The sequence below is a fragment of the Terrapene carolina genome, unplaced genomic scaffold (genome assembly GCF_002925995.2).
Source record: "Terrapene carolina triunguis isolate 2854851 unplaced genomic scaffold, T_m_triunguis-2.0 Scaffold242, whole genome shotgun sequence".
Taxonomy (NCBI): Eukaryota; Metazoa; Chordata; order Testudines; family Emydidae; genus Terrapene; species Terrapene triunguis.
The window spans coordinates 889,567-915,287 of NW_020664593.1; the positions used below are offsets into that span (position 1 = coordinate 889,567).

Below are 25,721 nucleotides of genomic sequence, written 5' to 3' on the forward strand. Positions count from 1 at the left end.
CTTTATGGGCTTTTCTATGATACTCATCACTGCAGTGTCTCAGTACCTCACAAATATTAATGAATTTATCTTTACAAGACCCTTGTGAGATAATATGGTATTACTAGCTCCATTTTACAGATGATTAATGGAGGCACAGAGAAATTAGGATTTAAACAGTCAAGTGTCCACTAATTTTGGGTGCCCATTTTAAGATGTCTAGGGCCTGACTTTTCAGAGACTTTATATATACTGAACTACTCATTGGGCCAGAGAGAGAGAGAGAGAGAGAGTGCAAGACTGAAACAATAGGAATGACTATAGACTGGCTATTAGAGCACCCACCTGGGAGACTCTGGGTCCAGTCCCCCTGCTCCAATGACTCTTGAATTATTTATATACTGATTGCTCAGGGTACTGAGGCCACTGGATCTATATATGCATGGATCTATGACCACACATCCAAACTGACCTTCTGTGCTGGACCCTCATAGACCACAGTGGAGATAAGCTGTGCTGCATGCCAGGGATGCTCAGACTCCCCACCCCTGCCTGTTTGTCCTGCCAGCCCCCAGTGCAACCTAAGTGGTAAGGAGAACCAGCCTATTAAGTTCAATACAGCTCCATACCTATGTAAAGTTAGTTACTTATATCAATGTTTGCAGGATCAAGGCCCCACCAAAAGATTTACAGAGAAAAAGGAGGGGGAAGGCACAATGGTTTTAAAACATTAAGGTATTTGAGCCCATGCCTACTTTCCCCTTTATTTGATTTTTCCATCCTGGGTGAAATGCATAACTCTCACAGTGGACATTTGCAGAGAGGCAAATTTCACAGAGATCGAACTAGTTCTATTTGTTGGTTGTTGTTCATAGACTTTGCCAACTGTATTGTTATTTTATCCCTCACCTAATTGTCTTGGCTGCCCTTAACCCTTGCTGATTTTCTTAACGCTGTCTTTTTAAACGTTTGTGACCACTGCCGGGTTGCTCTTTTCTAACATTTGGGGTTCGGGTTTTTGACTAGCTGCGATTTTCTTTCCAAGGCCCTGATTCTTCCAACGCTCCCCCCCATACTTAACCTTATACGCGCCAGATGATTTTATGGACTTCTAACCTCAGCTCCGCCGAGAGGCAGCTGGAGCACTGGGGCCTCTCGTGTTTCTAACCCCGGACTTAAGGAAACCCCACAACGTTGGCAGCCCCTGTTTGTTGCAAAGCACATTACTGAGGGGAGACTCTGCGAGCCGCCAGCGGCCCTGCCAGGCCTCCCCCTTCGGGGCGCTACCGGGGCAGGTTTGTGAGGGGCCGGCGCTGGCGGGGGAAGGAGCGGGCTGGGGGTCTCGGAAGCAGGCGCGGGGCAGCCCCGCACAGCACAGACCGGCAGGGCATGGCACGGCCCGGCCAGGAAGCCTCCCAGCCCTGCGGTGCGCGCGGACTGACAGCCGCAGCCGACGTGGCTGAGGAGCGCTGCCGGGCCGGGGGGGGGGGGGGGGCGCCGCTGGCCGGCCGAGCGCGGGGCAATTGTCAGGGCGGCGCGGGCCGCGGCCCTTTGTCCGGCCGCGCGCGGAGAGACGGCGCGGCGCGCGAGCCCGGCAGGTAGGGGCGGGGCGGCCGCACGCGCGGGGGGGGGGGGGGGGGCCCGCCCCCCCCCCCCCCGAGGCGGGGGGGGGGGGGGGGGGGGGGCCGCCCCCCCCGGCCTGCGGGAAGCAGCAGCCGCGGCCCCCGAGCGAGGGCGGCTGGAGCGTGACGTGTCCGTGGCGTCTGCGCCCAGCCGCGCCGCGATGGAGCCGCCCGGCCCGGGGGGTGAGCGGCGCGGGCGCGGGGGAGGCAGGAATCGGCCCGGCCGGGTACAGGGGCTGGGAGAGCCGCGGACAGGGCGCAGCGGCGCAGCCGGCCGAGGGGGCGTGGTCCGGGGACAGGGAGCCGCCGCCGGGCAGGAGTCAGGGGAGGTGTGGCACAGCGGGGGCGGGTGGCTGGGCGGCCTGGGCAAGCAAACCCCGTATTTCTATTGCAGCCCGTCCTATAGCTTCCCCTTCCTCCCGTTAGGCCCGGGGCCGCAGTGCATGTGCCGTTGTTCACACAGTTAATAAGACTTACAGACTTTAAGGGCAGAAGGGTGTCAGGGACTGTCATCGCCGGGTCTGGAGCCTGACCTCCTGCACACTGAGGCCACAGCATGCCTTCACCCGCAACTCTGCAATAGCCCCCCAACCGGGCTGTGTTACTGAAGTCCTCAAATCACGATTAAAGAACTTCAAGTTCCAGAGAATTCAGCATTTACACTAACTTAAACCTGCAAGTAATCCAGCCCCATGCTGCAGAGAAAGGTGAATACCCCCCAAGGTCTCTGCCAATCTGACCCGCAGGAACATTCCTTCCTCACCTCAAATATGGTGATCAGTTAGACCCTGAGCATGTGGGCAAGACCTGCCAGGCAGATACCTGGGAAAGAATTCTCTGGAGTAACTTTGAGCCCTCCCCATCAAGTGTCCCTGAGAGACAGCCACTAACCCAGGCCTTCTGATCTAAAAAGACAAGACATAGGCCAGGGGTGGCCAGCCTGAGAAGGAGCCAGAATTTACCATTGTACATTGCCAAAGAGCCACCCATCAGCTCCCGACACCCCCCGCCCCCGTTCCCAGCATCTCCCGTCCACCAGCAGCCCCAACGATCAGCGCCTCCCCCTCCCTCCCAGCACTTCCCGATCAGCTGTTTTGTGGTGTGCAGGAGGCTCTGGGGGCGAATGGGGAGGAGTGAGGGCATGGCAGGCTCAGGGGAGGGGGCGGAAAGGGATGGAGTAGGGGCAGAGCCTGCGGCAGAGCCAGGGGTTGAGCAGTGAGTGAGCACCCCCCGACACATTGGAAAGTTGGCGCCTGTAGTTCCAACCCTGGAGTCAGTGCCTATACAAGGAGCTGCATTTTAACTTCTGAAGAGCTGCATGTGGCTCCAGAGCCACAGGTTGACCACCCCGACATAGGCAAAGGAGCCAAAGTGACAGGCAGAGCCATCCCAAGGTTATGGCAAATGGGGGCAACTGCCCGAGACCCTGCACTTTGTGGGGCCCCATGCTTCGTGAGGAGACAGGCAGAGAGGTGAGGCAGGTCGGCGGGCGGGGGTGAGGAGGAGCCTCCCTACCAACTTCCCCCTCTCCCCTGTCAACCTCCTCCATCCCCCCAGCGCCTCCTGCCCACCGGCGGGCCCCGCATATCAGCACCTTCCCCTCCCTCCCAGTGCCTATCACTGATCAGCTCTTTCGCTGCATCTTGGGAGGGGAGGGGAAAGGAGTGAGGGCACAGGGTGCCCGGGGGAGGGGACAGAACTGGGCAGGGCAGGGGTGGGGCCTTGGGGGAAGGGGTGGAGTGGGGGCAGGACCTTGGCGGAGCCAGGGGGAGCACCCCCCAGCATATAGAAATTCGGCGCCTATGTCCTGGGCCCTAGGGACGACCTGGTGACAGGGTCATACAGCAGGAGAGTGACTGAGAAAGGCATGGAAACCAGAGCTCTCCCATGTCAACCGGATGCCTATCGAAGCTCCGTCTCTTGGTGGGCAATGCATTTGGCCCTGGATTGGGACAGAGTGTGGCATGCTACTTTGTATGGGCCCCATGTCTAATAAATGTGATAGGGGAGACAGCCCTCACGGTGATGGTCTAGACACCTTTTGAGCATTGCTGTGCTGAGATTGAGGGTAATATCTTAGGAGATGGATTTGCAAATTCTGAGCATGAGATGAACTGTCTGCATTTGGGATAGAAAACTCATGGGCTCAAGTAGCAGTGAAAGGGAGATCCCAGGGTCACTTGCCCTGACCAGTAATGCTCTCTGGCTTGTACATAGAGCCAGTGAACGGCCCAGCCTCCCATGGTCATCTTTCTCAGGACATTTTCTTGGACCTGGCAAGATTGGTGGGCATTCCAGGCTACACAGTGGGTGCTTACTGGTGGTGGGTGGCTGCAGAGACCATATTAGTTACTGGAAATAAATTGGTGCTAACAAAAACAAAGTTTTTTTAGCATTTTGACTCTAAAAAAATAAACCCTTCCCCATGTTCAGATTTCAGTCTCTTGTGATGCCTACCAGTTTTCCAGTCATCAATAAAGTCTTTCAGAGTAAACCTGAATTCCTCATGTTAAAAAACAAAAAGAACCCCCTTATTCATGGTGTGTGCGTTTTGGTTTTTTTGAAAAACTTTCGAGGCTGTCTTTATCCATCATAAAGAAGCAAAAAGAGCTAATCTTCTTTCCCTTACTGGTCTCCTGTAATGCATGTTAAGTGCTTTGTTGGAAGGTGTGATTAAGGCCTGGTCTACACTACGGGATTAATTCGGATTTAGCAGCGTTAATTCGAATTAACCCTTCACCCGTCCACACTACAGAGCCATTTAGTTCGAATTAAAGGGCGCTTTAAATCGATTTCTGTACTCCACCTCGACGAGCGGAGTAGCGCCAAAATCGATTTTGTTAATTCGAATTAGGGTTAGTGTGGCCGCACACCACCGAATTAATGTGGTTAAAATAAATGGGGTAGTGTGGCCGCACACCACCGAATTAATGTGGTTAAAATCCGAATTAATGTGCTTAGTGTGGCCGCGCACAATCGAATTTATACAACCTGTTTCCCAAATTCGAATTATCTAAATTCAGATTAATCCCGTAGTGTAGACATACCCATAGAGTAAGTGCAAGCACAGTGCAACTTTCAACCCTAGCTCCCCACAGAGCCTTTCTTCCTCCATCACTGATAATTTGGTAACTGCAACCTGCAGAGTGGAGCAGGCAGAGCCCACTGGTACCATGGGACACCAAACCAGGTCTGATTCACACTCTGTCTCTGTAGAAAACAGTTCCTACCACCCTTCTCTGAGACCCAGAAAAGTATAACAACCTAGGTCTGATTCTCTACTGCCTCAAACCTTGTGTAGTTATGTACACTTGTGCAAAAGTCGCTGTAAAATGCTACCAAATCAGAATGGTACCATTTTACGCCCCCCCTTGCTTTGCACTGATTAGAGACAAGGCAGAGGAGAGTCTAGTCCCTCTATTTAAAGGCCCAAACTCTTTCTCTTCCCCATGTCTCTGTCAGTCACCCTTTTGAACATATTGATGAGAGGAGAACCACATTCTCCTTCCTTGTGCTCGGGTTTGGTGGCCTGAATCGTTCCTCCTATTTTCACCTTTAAAATCCCCCCCCCCCCCCCCAAAATATATAGCAGATTCTTCAGTCCTGTTTAAATGGCTTACAGCTTGATCTCCCCATTGGCCAGACCAAACCACGGGGACCTTCTGCTTGCCTCAGTTTAGTGCCCGTTGTACTGCCTGGCTGGCCCAGACTGGTAGATTACATGGCAATTATGCTGCGGGGCCAGGAGGGAGACAGTATATTTTTGTCTTCTCTATTTTTGGTTTCCGTTTATTTCCCCTTCCTTAGACTGGCTCTCGAATATTTATATACAGTGGTTGGTATTAAAAATGGAGTCCTATGTTTTATTTAGTTATATGGATTTGCTATAATTAACCTCTCCACTGACTGAAATTATTATTAGTACCCAGATACCTTGGTGATGGACCTGTTATAAATATTTAATAGATAGATTAATAGATTTTTAAGGCCCAAAGGACCATTGTCTCATCTGGTTCCCTGCATTACACGGATCATACAATTTCATCTAATGATTCCTGCATCAAGCCTGTAACTTCTGGCTGAGCTACAGCATGTCTTTTAGAAAGGGATACAGTCTTGATTTAAAGGCTTCAAGTGTGAGAGAGTTAGCAATTGCTTTTAGAGATCTATCAGCCAGTTTTAATCTGTTTAATGTTACATTGATTGTGTAAAATGCTGACTTTTTAATCAGACTATTGTGCAGTAATAAGTCAAATGCCTGCCAGAGATCTAAGTATGTTACGTCAACACAGTTATCTTTGTCAACTAAACTTGGAATCCCTGCAAAAAATCAATATTTTGTTTGTTTGGCAATGTACATATTCAGTATTCCAAAATGTAGTAAAAGTCAAGGAGCTCCTTGGCCAACGTTTTTAAAACTCTTGGGTGCAAATTATCTGGTCTTGCAGATTTTTAAATATTTAGTATTAGGAGATGGTGTTGAATGTAACCTTATTGGTTACTGTTGGAATAGAAAGTGTTTCATTATCAGTGTAAGCTGCAAGTGTGTCATCCAGGTTCTTTCCAAATACGGAACAGAAAAAATATTTATTGAACACTCCAGTCTTTTCTGCCTCCTTGACAGTTTGACCACATCCATCTAGCAACCCTATACCGATTCTAGGATTTTGGGACTAGGTTCACAGAGGTACTTAGGTGTTGCAATGCCTAACTCAGGTGCTCTGCTGCCTCATGGAATTCTCAGCCCCGAGTTAGGCAGCAAGCCCCCTATATGATGCATGGGGTGAGTTAGGCACCTAAAAAGAGGATTCTCAGATGCCAGCAAACTGAACAGGAGTGAAATGCCTATATCCTCAAAGGTGTAAAGTCCTGTTGATTTGGGCCTTAGTCACATGGCTGATGGGCTGGAGAGAGGCACCTCCCTTTGCTTAGGATTCTCAGCCACGAACCCTCCCCCACAGTTAGGCTCCTAAATCAGGTCATTCCTTTCTCTAATACCCAGAGAGCAAGACACACACGCTGACACTCCCACCTATTATGGGACTTAAACCCAGGCCTCTTATGTTGTAGGTGAGTGCCCTAACCACCAGGCTATCAGGTATTCTGAGGTGGATCTCTCTCAATCTATCTTATTGGAGCTGTTCCACTTTGTAGAAATAAATATTAATGGGGACAGGGAGAAAGCAACTCCACTGCCCAGTGATTAGGGTACTCATTAGGAGAGTTGGGATCAGACCCCTGCTCCAATGAATAGTTAACTGTTTTTATCTGCACCTTTGAGACTGAAAAATTCCTGACCTGCTCATTCTCAGCTGTCTTTTGTGTAAGGCTGATCCTACAGGCATATTCTGAAGATTGGGCCCCTGCTGGTGAGATGTAGGGAATGCTTATTTTGAGAATCCCACTGAGGCTTAGGTGTGAGTGAGGGCACCAAGTATCTTGTTAGCTATGGGGCAGCGTCAGGGCTTACTTAGTTTGCTTTGTGTATGCTTAGTGGTAGAAACTTAGACACCTACAGAGTTAGGTGGCATCTGAGTGGCGATTTTGAGAATGTCAGTGGCACCAAATGTTGGACTTAGGTGCCTAAAGAGGCAGTTTAGGCACCTGCATACCTTTTCGAATCTGGCTCTTTGTTCTTGATATAACGGAAAAAAAATCTTTCTTATTGGGCTTAATCCTACTGGCCATAGATTTTCATTGATACCAGTAGCTTCCCTTCTCAGTTGTCAGTAAATAGATTAGATGGGGAGTCCAGGTCATATATAGCAAGTACTGGAACTCTTCTTGCCTGGGTGGATTTTGTAGACAGGCTCCTGAATTGCTAAGGTTGTAATTATGCTAAATTCTGGTTAGGTACACTGTAAAGCCACATTTGGATTGACCTGACCCCAGGTGGTAAACTAGCTGCAACCCAACTGCAAATAGTAATACTTAATGGGGGCATTAATTTGGGGAAGACAACCATTTTTATCTTCTTCCCCACCTGTCCTGGAATTTTTAACTGATATTCGAAAAAATGACCTTGCAGCTTTCAACTGCAAATGTAGCCCCGAAGACATAACTTGCTCGCCTGCTCCTCTCTTTCCCTTTCCTAGCTTCCCTGCTGAGAGGGACCTTTCTTGGGGGCAAAGGGTGTCAACAGTCAGTTGAGATGGTTGAGGAAAGAGGAAGAGAGACTGATCCTTTCACATGAGCCTGGATGCTATTTTGGCAGCACTTTGGGGCCTCAAGCAATTTTAAACTTGCTTTCTACTGTCAAAGCTAAGTGAGTGGGTAACAAAATATTGCAGTATTGCCAACTACAGAAGTTCAAAAATCATGAGTCAGGCTGCCTCATAAATAAGATTTAATGTGTAATGTAATGTGTTTTGGTCTGTCTTTGGAATTTTGAATTCCCCCACCCTGTTCTCAGGGGCGGCTCCAGGCACCAGTGCAGCAAGTGCGTGCCTGGGGCGGGAAGCCGCGGGGGGCAGCCTGCCGGTCATTGTGAGGGCGGCAGGCAGGCGGCTTTCAGTGGCTTGCCTGCAGGAGGTCCGCCGGTCCCACGGCTTCAGCGGTGGGGACGCCGATGGCGCGGCACTGGTGGACCTCCCACAGGCATGCCGCCGAATCCGCGTGACCAGCGGACTGCCCGCAGGCGCGCCGCCGAAAGCCGCCTGCCTGCCGTGCTTGGGGCGGCAAAAAACATAGAGCCGCCCTTGGTTCTCCTGACCCCTAATGTGTATGTAACTGTTCAGGTCTTGCCAACTTGTGCAAATGTATTGTGAGTAATGAATGGGATTGTGATTGAAGCCTCTAATGTAGAATCTTTTGATTAAAAAAAAACAATTGAAGTTGCGGTCCTGTTGTTCTAGGTGCTGTATACTAATAAGAGGCAGTCTCTGCCTCAGAGAGCTTATAATCTAGCGGTGCTATATTCTCTACTAATGCAGATCTCCTCCCAGTAGAAGGGTTGGGTAACTTTAATATTGAGGGGAAGTGCATTGCAGCAAACACTCAGGGTGGCCAGTTCATGTGAAATTTCTATGGGTATGTCTACACTACGAGGGTAATTCGATTTTACTTAAATCGAATATGTGGAATCGATATTGCAAAGTCGAACGTGTGTGTCCACACTAAGGACACACTAAGGACAGTAATTCGACTTTGTGAGTCCACACTAACGGGGCGAGCGTCGATATTGGAAGCGGTGCACTGTGGGCAGCTATCCCACAGTTCCCGCAGTCCCCGCTGCCCATCGGAATTCTGGGTCGAGCCGCCAATGCCTTCTGGGTAAAAAAAATTTGTCGTCATCCGTCCGTCACTAACGCCCTCCCTCCCTCCATGAAAGCGCCGGCGGGAAATCAGTTCGCGCACTTTTCTGGTCAGTGACAGCGCGGACGCCACAGCACTGCGAGCATGGATCACGCTGCGACCATCGCTGCACTTGTGGCCGTTCTCAACACCTCGCAGCTTATCATACACCTTTCCCTGAGGCAGATGCAGAGAAATCGGGCGAGGAGGCTACGGCACCGCCGTGAGAGCCTGAAGTCGGAGAGTGGCACAGAGCTGTCAGAAACCACGAGCCCCAGCGCCCAGGACATCACGGTGGCAATGGGGCATGTGGATTTTGTTGAACGGCGATTCTGGGCCCGGGAAACAAGCACGGACTGGTGGGACCGTATAGTGCTTCAGGTCTGGGATGAATCCCAGTGGCTGCGAAACTTTCGCATGCGGAAGGGGACTTTCCTCGAACTTTGTGAGTTGCTGTCCCCTGCCCTGAAGCGCAAGGACACCCGCATGCGAGCAGCCCTCACTGTCCAGAAGCGAGTGGCCATAGCCCTCTGGAAGCTTGCAACGCCGGACAGCTACCGGTCAGTCGCGAACCACTTTGGTGTGGGCAAATCTACCGTGGGGGTTGTTGTCATGCAAGTAGCCAAGGCAATCGTGAAGGTACTGCTCCCAAAGGTAGTGACCCTGGGAAACGCGCAGGTCATCATAGATGGCTTTGCCGCGATGGGATTCCCAAACTGCGGTGGGGCTATCGATGGTACTCACATCCCTATCCTGGGACCGGACCACCAGGCCAGCCAGTACATCAATAGAAAGGGCTACTTTTCAATGGTGCTGCAAGCACTGGTGGACCATCGGGGACGGTTTACAAACATCTACGTCGGATGGCCGGGCAAGGTTCATGACGCTCGCGTGTTCAGGAACTCTGGTCTGTTTAGACGGCTGCAGGAAGGTATTTACTTCCCAGACCACAAAATAACTCTTGGGGATGTGGAGATGCCTACAGTCATCCTCGGGGACCCAGCCTACCCGCTAATGCCCTGGCTCATGAAGCCCTATACTGGCACCCTGGACACAGAAAAAGAACTGTTCAACTACCGGCTGAGCAAGTGCAGAATGGTAGTGGAGTGTGCTTTTGGCCGTCTCAAAGGGAGATGGAGAAGCTTACTGACTCGCTGTGATCTCAGTGAAACCAATATCCCCATCGTTATTGCAGCTTGCTGTGTGCTCCACAATCTGTGTGAGAGCAAGGGGGAGACCTTTATGGCGGGGTGGGAGGTTGAGGCAAATAGCCTGGCTGCTGATTACGTCCAGCCAGACAGCCGGGCCATTAGAAGATCCCAGCGGGACGCCCTGTGCATCCGGGAGGCTTTGAAAGCTAGGTTCCTGAGTGAGCAGGGCAACCAGTGACTTTTCAGTTTGTGGACAGAAAAGCTGAACCTGCCCCCGTTTCTTTACCCAGTTCATTTTGACTATCCTCTCCAGTTACATACCCCCTTCACCCCCTTCCCCTTCCCAAAAAATAAAATCATTTCGATTTTGTTAATGAACACCGTTGTCTGTGTTGCTGTTTTCGCGGGAATATTTTAAACCGGGGACGCAGACTGTGGCGGGGGGCGGGTTCAGTGTTCTGATGCAAATGATGCTTCTAAACTCCCGGAATGCCAGGCTCCGCACTGGTGGACTGGTTATTTCAATGGAGAACATGAAAAACACCTCCCAGACTGACCAGGGTAACCAGTGACTGCACTGTGTATGTGTCCTGATGCTGGACCTGACACCGCCTCTGTACCCTGCTAAAGGTCACTGTCCTGCCCAATTACCAAGCCCCTTCCCCCCCTCCAGACAGACTCTCCCTCAAAAGAACCTGACTGAAACAGTAATGGAGAGAAACAAACATTTTATTGCGAACCAGACATGAAACGTGGGGGGTGAAACTTGGACGGGGGCTTGTGTGAGGTGGGTAGGAAAGGACTTATGAAATTTTGGGGAATGTCAGCCTTCTAGTGCTAGAGCAGTCTGCAGGGGTTGACTGAAAGTTTTAACGGCCCTTGCCGCCCCTCCTTCTTTGGAGTTTGGGTGAGGGTGGTGTGGGACTTGGTGGCGGGTGAGGGCGGTTACAGATAGACTGCAGCGGGGCTCTGTCCTCCTGCCTCCGGTCTTGCAGAACATCCACAAGGCGCCGGAGCGTGTCCGTTTGCTCCCTCATTAGTCCAAGCAGCTTTTCAGTAGCCTGTTGGTCCTCCTGACGCCACCTCTCCTCCCGTTCCATGACTGCTCGGTGCATTTGTGACAAGTTCTCCCTCCACTGTGTCTGCTGGGCTGCCTGGGCTCGGGAGCATCCCATTAGTTCTGAGAACATGTCTTCACGCGTCTTCTTCTTCCTCCGCCTAATCTGCGCTAGCCTCTGGGAGTGTGCTGACAGGCTGGGTTGGGAGACAGTCGCAGATGTGTCTGTGTGAATTGTGAAAAGGGAGTGAATTCCTGAGACAGATAAATGAAATTGTATACAAAGAACCTAGTCTTTCTCTGTGAACAAGACCATGCACTGCACCTCTCACATGCGCACTCAGGACAAGGTCGAATTTTCGGCCGTCGCCTTCAGTGCCTGTGGACTTGCGGAGGTCTTGGAGTGTTCAGAGAAGCGTGGCTGGAGACCTGAACTTCTGGAGCGGGCAATAATGGTAAGCCGCAGACTTGTGGCTGCTTAAAACTCCAGCAGTAGCACTGGCCTCCTTTCACATTGAAAGCAATGCCAGTCTCTGCTGCCAGCAATCAGGACAGCATCAACTCTGCCCCTGTCCCACCCCCTCGCGGCTGTCCCAGGGAAAGATCCCTGTATGCTGCCCCTCTCCCTCCACCGCGTGGCTGTAAAGCAGTCCCAATACTAACATTCCCCTCCCTAATTCAAAGCAGGGCGTCATGAGCGACATCACCCTCCTGAGGATCCCGGACACCCAGAGAGAACGCATGCTGCGGGAAAGCATGCAGAAACCGGGGCCGTATGCCGCCATGCTATGTCGGGCCATGATCCCGGAGTACTTGATTGTGGCGTGGAGGGGGCATGTCTGCTACCACGGAGGGCCCACTAAGATCGCCCTACCCCGGAACCTGATCAACAGGCTTGAGCTCTACCTCCACGAGACCTACGAGGAGTTCTCCTACGAGGATTTCTCGTCGATCCCCGGCCACATTGACCGGATTTTCGCGTAGGTGCACTGGGACTATGGAGTGGAGCGTCTTGGGCCTGGGAATCATGGAGTAACGGACATTGTGAAAATTTTTTAAAACACTTGGGACTAAATTGAGAAGAGCCTAAGACAGAGAAATCATGAAAACCCATTTGTTACCTTTGTAAATATTCCTGTTTTGTACCTGATTATTTTTTTACTAGTTTACAGAACTTTTATAAATGTACATTGTTAATAGTATAAATATTACCGTTCTGTTTTAAATAAATGTTTACATGTTTACAGCACTTACTGCTTGATCCTTCCCCTGATTCTGTGTCCGGGGTAAGGGATGGGGACGGTTGGTACGGGATCTCGGTAAGGGTGATGAAGAGCTCCTGGCTGTCGGGGAAATCAGCGGTGCCAGCGCTGTCGACTGCCTCGTCCTCCTCATCTCCTTCTTCATCTTCCCCGTCCGCTGTCATGTCCGACGAGGAACCGGCCGCGGACATGATCCCATCCTCGGAGTCCACGGTCAGGGGTGGGGTAGTGGTGGCGGCCGCTCCCAGGATGGAATGCAGTGCCTCGTAGAAACGGGATGTGTGGGGCTGGGATCCGGAGCGTCCGTTAGCCTCTTTGGTTTTTTGGTAGCCTTGTCTCAGCTCCTTGATTTTCACGCGGCACTGCGTTGCATCCCGGCTGTAGCCTCTCTCTGCCATGGCTTTGGAGATCTTCTCGTAGATCTTAGCATTCCTTCTTTTGGAGCGCAGCTCTGAAAGCACGGACTCATCGCCCCACACTGCGATGAGATCCAAGACTTCCCGATCAGTCCATGCTGGGGCCCTCTTTCTATTAGATTGCACGGCCATCTCTGCTGGAGAGCTCTGCATAGTTGCCACTGCTGCTGAGCTCCCCTCGATGTCCAAAGAGGAACTGAGATTCAAACTGCCCAGACAGGAAAATGAAAATGAATTCAAATTTTCCCGGGGGTGTGGCTGGTCAGAGCATCCGAGCTCGGACTGCTGTCCAGAGCGTCAACAGAGTGGTGCACTGTGGGATAGCTCCCGGAGCTATTACCGTCGATTTCCATCCACACCTAGCCTAATTCGATATGGCCATGTCGAATTTAGCGCTAATCCTCTCGTTGGGGAGGATTACAGAAATCGATTTAAAGAGAGCTTTATGTCGAACTAAATGGCTTCCTGGTGTGGACGGGTGCAGGGTTAATTCGATATAACGGCGCTAAAGTCGACATAAAAGCCTAGTGTAGACCAGGCCTATGACTCTTATAACTTCACTTCGTCTTAGCAGCCACTTGCAAACTTGCTAGCAGCTGCCTTTCAGCTCAGTATTTCTGACTATGGCCTCTAGAGGCCTCTGTTGGCAACCAAGCAGGTGGCTTTGGAGCGCAGGTTCCTCTGTGAGACACCCTGGCTCCCTGAAGAGCTTCTACCCTGTTCCTTGCTTTGTAAGCAGTGAGGGAGATGCCAGCTGGCCGGGCAGAAGCAGCAGCTCCCTTGCAGTTTAATGTAATGACAGGGAGGGTGGGATGGAAAAATGAAAGCAATGGGGATGTATAGAGATAGAGGAGAGTGACCTTTACCTCCCTCCACCGACACGAGAGGTGCTCTGTGCTGACCTCTGCTGCGAAACTGTGTGAGGGACAGGGGCCTTAGGAGAAGGGGACAGGGGAAAAGGTGCCAGCACACAGATCAAGGTGTATATGGCAGGTAATTAGGGAGAGGTCCCCAGGGGATTCTTAAGGTGAGCATAGGAGGATGCTGGGGAGAGTGTCCCTCCTGTCTGTCAGGAGGAAGAGGAGGGTATTTCCTTGTGTGTGTTTCATGTACATATCATCAGGGTGGTCTTTCTGTACTGAAATATAAAATCAGAAGACAGACTGAAAATTAAATATGACGTACCCTACTTCGTTAGAGTGCCCCTGAGGGTTCAGTCATACTTGGGAATGCTTGATGGGGGACACGTAACGATTTTTAAGTTATTCTCATGAGTTTTTGTTTGTGTTCTTGTTGTGCCCCTTTGGGGGTTGTTAATAGGAAATACTTGATGGCGATGTAACGAGGTGTGATACTGACTCTTTTAATGGCCTTGAGCAGGGTCCTTAAGCCTGCCATCATCTCTGGATGGAACGAGAGGAAGAGCTGTGTGCTGCAGTTCTCCAGGACTCCGAGGAAAGGGAGATCCTTTTTGGGGCCTCCACAGGTGAGGAATGAGTTAAGCCAATTCAGAAATGGCTGGAAATCCAACTTTTTGTTTCATTTAAAACCCTTGCCATACTGTCTCATCTTCTCCACATTGGGATTACAGCCAGCAGTTATTTCTGGTAAGCCTCACTTATGGTTTTCCACCAGTCCTGACTGACTTCTGGCCAGAGTTCTGTTTCTCTCCCCCCCCCCCCCCCCCCAACTTTTCTCTAATGTTCATTTGAGTTTTTGAAGCAAAATTGCCCTCTCCTCATTGGGGAATGGCTGTTTTTCTTTTCTTTTTTTTGTGGAGTGGGGGTTGGGATTTTCCTTCTCACATCCAGTCTTACATTTTATTTAGTTGACTCATACTCTGTGCAATTTCCCTTTCTTAGATTTCTTTTCTACCAAACACTCATGTCTGGCTTCTATTTATTCAAGGAGACAGTGAGAGTGTGAATGAGAATGACGAGAAGAACCCCCAGGAAGATGGTCCTGAGAATGTGAAACAGTATGGGACGATATCAGAGGGGTTTGAAGAGAATGTCTTCCAGAGCCCTGATGAGGAGGAGGCCTATGAGGGCCAGTACATGTCAGAAACACAGCAGGGAGACCTTCCTGGTAAGATACTGGGTAACTCCGTTCATCCTGAAAGAGATGTGGAAGCTCTCCAAGGTATCATCATCCACCAGAGAATTCCTATAGGGGAGAGACCCTATGTATATACTGAATGTGGGGAGGGCTTCAGTCAGAGCTCGAACCTTACACAGCATGAGATAACTCAGACAGGAGAGAAACCTCATAAATGTACTGAATGTAACAAAAGTTTCAGTTGGCGCTCAGACCTAATTAAACACCAGAGAACCCACACAGGTGAGAAACCCTACATATGTAGTGAATGTGGGGAAAACTTTAGTGTGAGCTCTCACCTTTTCACTCACAAGAGAACCCACACAGGAGAGAGACCCTTCCATTGTAACGAATGTGGGAAAAGCTTCAGCCGGAACTCTCACCTTATTAACCACCAAAGAATCCACACTGGAGAGAAGCCCTTTGAATGTACTCAATGTGGGAAGAGCTTCAGTGATTTCTCAACACTTACCCAGCACCAGAGAACCCACACGGGTGAGAAACCCTACGTATGTGTTGAATGTGGGAAAAGCTTCATCCAGAGCTCACACCTCGTCAGGCACCGGAGAATCCACACAGGAGAGAAACCCTATAAATGTGCTGAGTGTGGGAAAAGCTTTCGATACAAGAGTCACCTTGCCCAACACCATAAACTCCACATGGAGTAGAAAGCATAGCCATGAGAGCCCCTGTCCTGCTCACAGAAACTGATGCATAAATTATTATATGGTGTGATGACATCAAGAAGGAACTACAAAGGGAGGGGGCACATTCTTTGTGCAAGTAGATTGTTCTAGGATGGATGGGGGGCGCTGAGTGTTGGGAATGAGTTTGATTCCTATCAACATCAATCATTTGCGTATCGGGAGGAACAAGGAGAGAGAGGCAGCTGGGGGAGTTGATCATTTGGGGTTCAGAGGGCTGGGAGGAATTATGGCGCTGAGGGAATTTGGTGCTAAGGAACATTGTTTGAAGTACAGCAAAATAGAGGGACGAGGGGAAATATATATCTCATTGTCTTATTAAGAAGTCAGAAATGATAAATTAGGCTCCAAGACAGATACCTGGCTCATAAGATGTCAGAGCCAATGTCTTGGGAAATGCCTCACTTACTGAACTGAGGAAGACAAAGTGCCCTTTGTTCTCTCTGGCACTGTCTCCAGCAATGGTTTCCTCATTTTAGATTATATTTATTTGTAGCTGCTATTTTAGGAGCTCAGTTAAATCTGGGCAAAAATGTCCCAGTTTTCTGGTACATGTTATAATATCTAGTTTTCTGTTGTGTTGTGTCTCCCCCTCTGAAATAAAACTTTTTTTTTAAAAAAATACCCTATGTTCTCCCATCTTCTCTCCTATTGTCCTGTTTCCAGGGTAGAATGCCCTGTATAGCTTACAGTCAGCTTCACTGAAGAGGAACAAAGCTGTCCTGTTAGGGCCTGTCTAGACTAGAAGAATTAACTGGTGTTAGCAAACACCTTTGCTAAGCACACCTCATCTTCCCAGTCTAGACAGGGCCTTCATGGTCACTGCTCAAAAATGATTTGTCTAGTACACACTGAGAGCCGTCTCCATCCCTGGAGTTAGTTGAGTGAACCAGGGCTGAATGTATCTTTTAGCTGCTCTGGAGTTTTACTGTCAGGAGCATCATACTTCAGTTTGCCTCTGGCTTGCCCTGGTCACAGCTCCTTACCGTGTTGTCCAAAGATTGTTTGTTCACTCTAATGTTAGGAGGAGAGCCTTGTCCTCTGCCTGCAGACTGTGCTTGTGCCATTTGTATGCAGCCACATTTCAAGTCAATACCCTGCCTATCGGTTCATAGTGTATTCAGCCACAATATTATCAACCATAATAGCACCTCCACAGGTCAGGTAAACTGCAAAAGGTTTGTTAAAAACTAAGGGCTGGTTTCTAAGGTCCCTAAAAAGAATTTTAGGGAGGTATGCAAAATCAAATGGCATGAAAAACAGCCCTTATTTGGGCACAAATTCTTGATAGGAAGGTGTTCATGGATACTCAAAGTTCCCACAGCAACCACAAGGGGGAAGTACTCAGTCTTATTCCCCCCAGCCTTGCTCTTGTATAATCATTTGCACCTATGCAAAATGAGTGCGACCCACTGGTGCGAGTGAGTGGTGTGAGTGAGTGGCACTGGTGTGAGTGAGTGGAGAATTCTGATTTGGTAGCATTTAGTCTTTGAACTCACTTTGAGCAAGTGTAAGTAACACAAGGAGTAGGATAGTGGAGAATCAGACCCTCATTGCTTCCTATGTCAACCAAAATAACGGCACATTGTTCTGGGGCTAAGCAGCAGCTGCTGATTGCTCCAGCCCTGCCTGTGCTGCAGGACCTGCTCTGTTAGGAGACCGTTTTTAAAACATGTTTAGCTGTCTCTCTCTTGCTGGTACTGTGTGGACAGGGCATCACTTAGTTTCTAAAATGATTTCACAAAATTAAACCCACACCACAAAAAAACCATTTAAAGGCCGATTCCCAATCAGTTTGTGTGATAGACAAGACCTCAGTGTCTGACACTTTCATTTTGCCAAACCTCCAATTCCTTTGCCTGCTGTTAGCAGTTTATTTCACAGAACTGATCCAACCAAAACCAAAACCAGAAACATTTGTCTCTTTGGGGACACTAATTATTTAAAGTGCCTTTAATTTGGAGCCTGTAGTGAGTCCTTATTGGTAACTGGGAGGTGGGCGGGCTTACCCGCCCACTTCTAAAGGCCCCTCCCCCAGCCTAGCGGGAGGGACCACTGGACCCAGGAACCAAATAATCTCTGGGGACAACTAATGAAAAAACAGGGAGTGAAGTGACGGTTAAAGGTTCAAAATCAGGGTGCCGGATGGGGACACAGAGCAGAGAACCCCAGACAGTGCCCACTGCTCCTCAAAGGTGGCAAAGGAGCCAGCGGACGCTGCCCAGTGGAACTCTGCCCGGAGACTTGAGACGAGGGAGGTACGGAAATAGGCCCCAGAGTCGCAGAGCACCCCCTCGTCCAACATCCTCTCCCTAGTATTATAGATGGTGAGTTTGGCTAAAACCAGGAAGAGGTTGACGAGGAGGTCTCGCGACTTGGTGGGGCTGCGGATAGGGTGTGCGTAAATAAACAGGTGTGGGGAAAAGTGCAGCCAGAACCTCAACAAGAGGTTCTGGAGGAGCCGGCACAGGGGCTGCAACCTGACGCACTCAAGGTAGGCATGCGCCAGGGTCTCCCTAACGCCGCAGAATGGGCGGGCCTCGGGAATAGTGGTGAACCGCGCCAGGTACACGCCCGTGCTCACGGCTCCGTGAAGGAGCCACCAACCAATGTCCCCGGCGGGCCTTGGGACTAAGGCAGAATAAAGGCTGGCCCACCAGGGCTCCTCACCCTCCACAGGTATTAGATAGTCCCGCCATTTGGTGTTGGGGCGGGACGCGAGGGTGAGGAGATGCAACGTGTGGAGCACGAGCGTGTACAGGTGGTCTCTGGGCGCGGTTCGAAACCTGACCGGCTGCAGAGCGTGCAGCCGGCTCGGATTATGGGAGCGGGGGAGCCGGGGGGGCTCATGGAACAGGGGCCCAATAAAAAGGTCCGGAGAGCCCGGGGTGAGGGGTGGGCGGGGAGCGCCCTCTCACAGGGCCCGCCACAGGAAGCTGAGACAAGGGGGCGACAAGACAACGCCCACCTCCTGGAGTACATGCAGAGGGGTCGCAAGGGTGGAGAGCCCCATGCGCCGACCAAGCACACGGGGATCAACCCAGTCCCCCCAGCGTAATCCAGGAGGTCTCCGACCCTGGTGGTTTCTGCCAGGACCAACCGCCGGCTCACGGAGGGCGACTCTGCCACCTGCACCCGGAGAGCGGGGTTGTGCAGCAGGGGCTCCGCGAGGAGGTCCGCGCCCTCGGTGGCCACAATGGACCTGGTCGCCGAAAAAAGCTTCCAGGTCCGGAGGAGGTCCTGGTAGAAGACCAGAAAAAGGAGCTGCCGGTCGTTTCGGAGCCCTCGGAGGCGGCGGAGGAAGGCGTGCGCTAACGTGCTCCACGCCGGACTACCTGCAGCATAAAGGAGCCTCTGCAGGGCCTGGAGGCGGAAGACATGGACCTGGCTACGAAGACAGACCAGGCCCTGTACTCCCTCCTACAGGGGAGGGCTCAGAACCCCTGCAAAGACCCAGTGCAGCCCCGGCCAGAAAAACTCCAGGGCTGTCCTCTGGAGCCTGGCCAGGAACCCCGGGGCCGGACTCAGGGTGTTGAGCCGGTGCCAGAGCATGGACAGGATGAGCTGGTTCAGCACCAGCGCCCTCCCTCGCAGGGAGAGACACCGGAGCAGTAATGTCCATCTCCGCAGCCGCTCACCCACCCTGACCTCTAAATCCTGCCAGTTCTCCGGCGGAGAAGGATGCGTAGTGGAAAGGTAAACGCCGAGATAGAGCAGCGGACCCGCGCTTCACCGAATGGCTTGAAGCGCGGGTGGGAGGGAGCTCGCCTGCAACCCATCCCTGACCACCAGGCCAGAGCTCTTGACCCAGTTGACCCGGGCGGAGGAGGCCGCCGAGTAAACGGCCTAGCAGGCCTCCACCCTCACCAGGTCGCCTGGGTCCTGGACCATGAGGAGCACGTCGTCGGCGTACGCTGACAGGACCAGCCGCAGCTCCGGCTCCTGAAGTGCCAACCCGGCCAACCTCTGACGGAGGAGGCAGAGGAAGGGCTCGATCGCCAGAGCGTACAGCTGGCCCGAGAGGGGGCACCCCTGCCGTACTCCCCGCCCGAAGCTGACCGGCTCGGTCAGGGTCCAGTTGAGCCTGACCAAACACTCTGCCTCAGCGTACAGCACCTGGAGAAAACCCACAAACTGGGGCCCGAAGCCGAACGCCCGCAGAGTGCCCAGGACATACCCGTGGTCCATCCTGTCGAATGCCTTCTCCTAGTCCAGGGACAGGAGGGCGAACGACAGACCATCCCTACGCCCCAGCTCTAGAAGGTCTCGGACCAGGTATAGGTTGTTAAAGATGCTCCGGCCCGGGACGGTGTAGGTCTGGTCGGGATGGACCACGTCCGCCAGCACGGACCCCAGCCGCAGCGAGATGACCTTCACTACGACCTTATAGTCCGTGCTGAGGAGCAAGACGGGACGCCAGTTCCGTAAATCGCGGAGGTCCCCCTTCTTCGGCAACAGGGCGAGCAGAGCTCGCCTGCATGAGAGAGGGAGGACCCCGCTACACAAGGACTCGGCCCAGATGGTGACGAGGTCCGGGCCGAGGACATCCCAGAACACGCGGTAGAACTCCACGGTCAGCCCGTCCATGCCCGGAGATTTATTGGTGGGCATGAGACGGAGGGCTTCCGAGAACTCGGCCAGAGAGAGAGGCAGCTCCAGCCGGTCTCGGTCACCCGCGCTGACCGTCGGGAGCTCGGTCCAGAGCACCCTGCGGGCCTCGGCTTCGGTCGGATCCGGGGAGAAAAGAGCGGCGTAGAAGGCCCTGGCCCTTCCACGCATCTCTTCCGGATCCGTGAGGGGGGCGCCGTCCTCCGCCAGGAGGCAGGTGACATGCTTTTTGGCCCCCCTCTTTCTCTCCAGGGCGTAGAAGAAGGGGAGCCGCGATCTATCTCTCGAAGGAGACGGATGCGGGATCGAACGAACGCGCTCCGGGCCCGGTGGTCTTCCAGGGCCCGGAGCTCCTCCCGCTTCTCCCGGTACGCTGCGCAGAGGGGTGGATCCTCGGGGCCGGAGGCCAGACGCCTCTCTAGCTCTAAGACCTGCCGCTCCAACTGCCCTATCAACGCATCCCTCCACCGGCTGGCTCCCCAGGTGTAGTCTCGGCAGAAGAGCCGCGCGCGGACCTTCCCCACGTTCCACCACCGCCGTGCCGAGGGAAAGGCGTGCTGCTGCCCCCGCCAGGCCAGCCAGAACTCCCGGAAGGCTGCCACGAAGCCCATGTCCTCCAGCAAACTATTATTAAAATGCCAATAGGCCGGCCCCGGCCTCTCAGAACTGAGAGAGGCCGTCACGGTCACCAGATGGTGATCCGTGAACGGGGCTGGCCGGATGCCGGAGGCGTGGGCCCGGGCCAGATGAAAGCGTGACAAATAGATCCGGTCCAACCGGGAGTGGCGCGACTGGTCGTCCTCCACCCGGACATAGGTGAAGGTGGTGTCGTCGTCCGGGTGGTGGTCGCGCCAGACGTCCACCAGGGAGTGATGGTCCACGATCTCCCTGAGGACGCCCGTGGCTGCCTGGGAAGTCTCAAGCCCTGAGCGGTCCCGGTCCTCGAGGGTGGTGTTGAAGTCCCCGCCCAGGACCAGGCACTCGTGAGGAACTAGGGTGCCGAGGAAGGCTGCCGCCTGCCGGTAAAAAGGCACTCGTTCCGGGCCCGTGTTTGGGGCATAGACGTTGACTAAGTTCAGAAGCAGCCCCTCGACACGGGCCCGGACGTGCAGCAGGCGGCCCGGCACGACCTTAGCGACCCCCAGCACCTCGGGCCGTAGCTCGGGGGAGAACAGGGTGGCCACCCCAGCCGAATGGGCGCTGAGGTGGCTAAAATAAACCCCGTCCCCCCACTCCAGCCGCCAGCTAGCCCCGACGGCTGGAGCCGTGTGGGTCTCCTGCAGGAAGATCACAGAGTACCCCCCCTCCCGAAGGAAGGAGAGCACCTGGCTCCTGCGGAGACCCACCCTACAGCCCCGGGTGTTTAATGATGCAAATATGGTGACAGTCATGTAGAGGGCTGGGGCAGATCCTCATGGGCAGGGGAATCGACGGCCTCCAGCGAGCCCCGCAAGAGCCCGGTCTCGACCCCAAAGGTCATGAGGGAGTCGCGGAACTTGCGGGCCCGCCAATAGGCCGCGATGTCCCGCCGTCCGGTCCCTCTCCCCTCCCCCAAAAGCGCCTTCATGGCCCGGAGGACAAGATGGAAGTCCCCCCAGCGCTGAAGGGCAAGCTGCACCTTACCCTTTGAGCCGCGGGTGTCCGACAGAAAGAGGCGCAGCTCATCCTTCAGCGCAGGGGGGGAGGCAGCAGTCAAGGCGCCGCCATCCTCCGGTGGGGCCCCTGAAAGATCCTCGCGGCCCACAGAGACGGGCAAACAAGGGGCCGAGCTCCGGCGCTGCTGCGCCGGGCAGCCCGTCTCCATCCCCAGCAAAGGAGAGGGCGGCGGAGGGAATAACGCAGCCCCTACAGTGACGGGAAAGGGGGACACGAAAACCGCCCCCTGAGGGTTGTCTGTAGTTATCGGAAATGTGACAACCCTGAGGGCGGCAGTGGAACTGGAGGTGGAAGGGAGAAGGACAGGTGACCCCTTAGGGACAGGATCGGGGGCAGGGACAGGATCAGGGACAGGGTTTGAGACGGGAACCGGGACAGAGGCAGGAGAGGGAACAGGATCAGGGACAGGGGCAGGGATGGGAACGGGCTCCCCATCTCCCGCTGCCAAGCCGCTAGAATGCGGCTCCTCTCGGCCAGAGTCTTTGTCCGAGGGAACGGAGGCAGCAGGGACAGAGGAAGCCTCAGGGGCAGGAACGGGGGAAGGGGTGGGATCAGGGGCAGGAACCAGCCGCTCAACATCAGCCGTCGCCCCGAGGGGCTCGGTGGCTGTGCACAAGGTGGTAGTCGCAGCCGGGCTGTCAGGTAGGGCCAAGGGTTCCCCAAGGACCAAATTGGGGGCGGCAGAGTGGGGCGAGGGACAGGAAACAGGAGGGGGGGGCGGAACCAAGCCGCCGCCCAGATCGAGGCCCGCTGGCGGAGGGTCATCCTCCCCCTGGGTGACCGGGGTCAGACCCAGGGCCTCGATCTCATCGAAGAAGGAGGTGAACGCGGTCCCCTCGGCCCCAGCAACCTCCCTGCCAGTCACGGGGATGACACTAACCGCCCCGGTAGCGACGGCGGTGGTGGCGGGGGGCACAGGCGGAATAAGGGCCGGGAGAACCGCCACCGGAGCCTCCTTAGTGGGAGGGTGCTCGACAAGGGGGGCAGGAGTGACTCCGTCCACTGCCACGGCGTCCATGGCCGGCACCTCCTGCTGGGCACCGTCCAGGGGCGCGGTAAAAGAATCACCAACTTCGGCCCCCCGCAACATCTTTCGGGGGGCCTGCTCTCCTCCTCATTGGAGGGGAGGGAGCGAGCCCGCGACCTGTGGGCGCCGTGCTTCCCCCGGACGGTCACCCAGCCCTCCGAGGTGGAAGTGGAGGTGGAGGGCCGGTCAGCAGGGGCAGGGCCAGAGGGTAAGGACAATGGTTTCGGGGCTCGGGGCAGCAAGGGCGGGACAGCAGGGGGAAGGGAAACCTCCCCCTGGGGCAGGCCCTTCCCGCGGCCGGCAGAGGCCTCCCCGCCCTCTTCTCCACGGGCCCCGCTGAACTCGACTCAATGGAGGCGAGGCCCGCCCGCTCGGCCGTCCCCGCGGCTCGAGCGGGGGCTACGTTAGAAGGAGGAGGGGCGGCGGCAACAGCTGCAGCCGGGCCACCAGGGTCGCCGGCGATGACAGGGCCGGCGCTCTCCTGGGTCCCAGGGGTCCCGGATGCCCCACCGTGCTGGGCCAGGGGACAGTCCCTCCGGACATGCCCCGTCGCCCGGCAGAGGAAGCACCGGGCCTCCCCCGTCGAATAATGGACCCGGTGGTGGGCCCCCTGGTAGGACACCAAGAAGGACCCCTCGAGCGCCACTCCGTCACGCGCCGCCGGCGGCAGTTGGAGCTGGACCTGCCGGCGGAAGGACAGGATGTGACGGAGGGCGGGGTCCTTACAGCCCAGCGAGAGAGGGCTGAGAATGGAGATGGGCTTCCCCAGGGTGGAGAGGGCAGGCAACAGGGCAGCGTTGGGGAGGTAGGGCGGGACAGAGGTCAAGAGCACCCGGACGCCCAGGTCCTCCAGGGGTTCTAAGGGCACAAACACGCCCCCCACTGCCAGGCCCCTCTCCACCGCCTCCTGCGTGGCGGCCTCCGACGCCAGGAAGAACACAGCCTTCCCGTACATTTTGGAGGCCGCCACGATGGCCATGGGCCCCACCACCCTCGCCAACGCCCGCACGTAGGTCTCGATGTGGGGCGAGGCAGGCACCAGGTGGCAGCGGACGCCATGCCTCCTAGTTAGCGAGGGGAAGGGGCCCAGGCCACCAGGGATGGGTCCGGAGGCGGCGGTCGGGGCGGATGGTGCGGCGGTACGTGGAGGGGCGGCGGCCACCTGGGCGTACGCTCTGGGGGCCCGAGATGGAGCGCCCCCAGAGCTGGTGGAAGGGACGGCAGGTGAGGGAGGGGCCACGGCAGGTGTCGGGGCCGCGGCGGGGAGGGCAGCCCCGCCCGCAGAAGGTGTGGCCTTACGGGCGGGGCCCTTGCCCTTCTTCTTGCCTTGGCCCTTTCTGCTGGTGGAGGGGGCAGCTGTGGCAGCGGCGGAGTCTAGGCCAGGGGTAGCCGAGGGGCCAGCTACTGGGGCGGGCGGGGGTAACGGGGACACCTTGGGGTCAGCAGAGGCAGGAGCAGAGGGAGGAACAGGGTCCTCTGCCATGATGGCCTTATATGGGGGGGGGAGGTAACAGGCGGCCGCTCCTCCCTGCTAGGCAAAATGCAGGGGAGGAGGGTCCAGCAGGAGGGGCGGGGGGAGATGGGGAATATGGGGAAGGGGCTAACCACTCCTCCCTGGTAGGCTGCGGTAAGGGAAGGAGGGCGCCCCTGGGGTGGGTGGCAGGAGAACCAGGAAAAAGCAACCGCTCCTCCCCGCTAGGCTGCAGGCTGGGGAGGAGGGCGCCAACGGTGGGGCACACAGGGGCGGCAAGGGGATACAGGTGCCAGAAAGGGATGCCGGCTCCTCTGGTTGCACTGGGGGGACGGGACTACAACATCAGTGGGAAAACAGTGAACAGTGTGTGGGGGCAACCGAAAAGGGACACAAGCGCTTATGGGGGGGGCATGAGCGCTCAAGCAAAATATACCAAACTGGGCGGGGGGCAAGGGGCGGCAAAAGGAAAAACCAAGGGGGCAGGCAAAGTCCAGGGGGGAAAAACACAAGGGCAAGGGCGGGGCAGGCAACCTAACCAAAGCTAAAGTTTGGGGCGGGGCAAGTAACAAATGCTGAAGGGCTAGGGCGGGGCAAACAAACAAACTAACAGGGAGGCTCAAAGCAGGCAACGGGCAGGGCAGGGGAGGCCAACTAATACGGGGGGGCAACAGGGAGGGGACCCCACCAGCCAAACGCAGCTGGGGGGACAGGAAAAGTCCAAGGTAGGGAAGTAGGTACGCCCACAGGCGCTTGTATAGCTCAATCTTTGCTGCTCACTGCTGCAAACAAACACAGTCCCAGGTGGTAGAAACAGGGTGGGGGGAGCAAACAGCCCCGTCGAGGGGCGAAGAGCAGGTCCAGGTGGTACGTGGGGCGGTGGCGGGGGCGGTGGCAGAGGGGGAGCAGGTGGACGAGGGGGAGGGCTCCGTGCCCCACCCCCTCGCTCCCTTCAACAACAGCAGGAGTCACCACCACCCCAGGAGCAGAGATGTTCAAAGTCACTCAATTCTCAGTTCTTAAACAAACCCCCTCCACAATATCCCTCAACAGGAACCCAGGCTCTTCTCACTCCACGACGGTGGCAGCAGCTCCAACACAGCAGCAGCAAGCAGCAGTCGGCCGGCCAGGCAGGCAGGAGGGACCCCTAGATGGTATTAGGGCCCGTACTTCTCCCTCTAGAGGCGGGGGGGGGGGCAGGCCGGCAAAGCCCCCCCCCCCCACTCACTCAGCAGCAGTAGTGGTGGTAGTCCAGGGAGGGAGGGAGACTCCAGCCAGCAGCAGCTCAGGAGAAGAGGAGAAGGAGGGAGACTCCAGCCAGCAGCAGCCCAGAAACAGGAGTGGGAGTAGGCGCTCCAGCCAGCAGCAGCCCAGGAGA

General features: G+C 54.8%; 1 protein-coding gene across 5 annotated transcripts; it reads left to right on the forward strand.

Annotated features, from left to right (window-relative positions):
- The first annotated feature begins 1,192 nt into the window (after positions 1–1,192).
- ZNF697 (zinc finger protein 697) lies at positions 1,193–16,168 on the forward strand. Of its 5 annotated transcripts, none has more exons than XM_024217746.1 (3): positions 1,193–1,274; positions 14,101–14,266; positions 14,689–16,168. In XM_024217746.1, exons 2-3 carry the CDS (start codon positions 14,188–14,190, stop codon positions 15,543–15,545), a joined length of 936 nt encoding a protein of 311 aa, XP_024073514.1. In that variant the 5' UTR covers positions 1,193–1,274; positions 14,101–14,187; the 3' UTR covers positions 15,546–16,168. The 5 variants fall into 5 exon arrangements, with proteins under 5 accessions (XP_024073514.1, XP_024073516.1, XP_024073513.1 ...); XM_024217748.1 differs by having other exon boundaries at positions 1,226–1,274; positions 14,161–14,266; XM_024217745.1 differs by lacking the exon at positions 1,193–1,274 and adding an exon at positions 1,531–1,577.
- Positions 16,169–25,721: the final 9,553 nt, after the last annotated feature.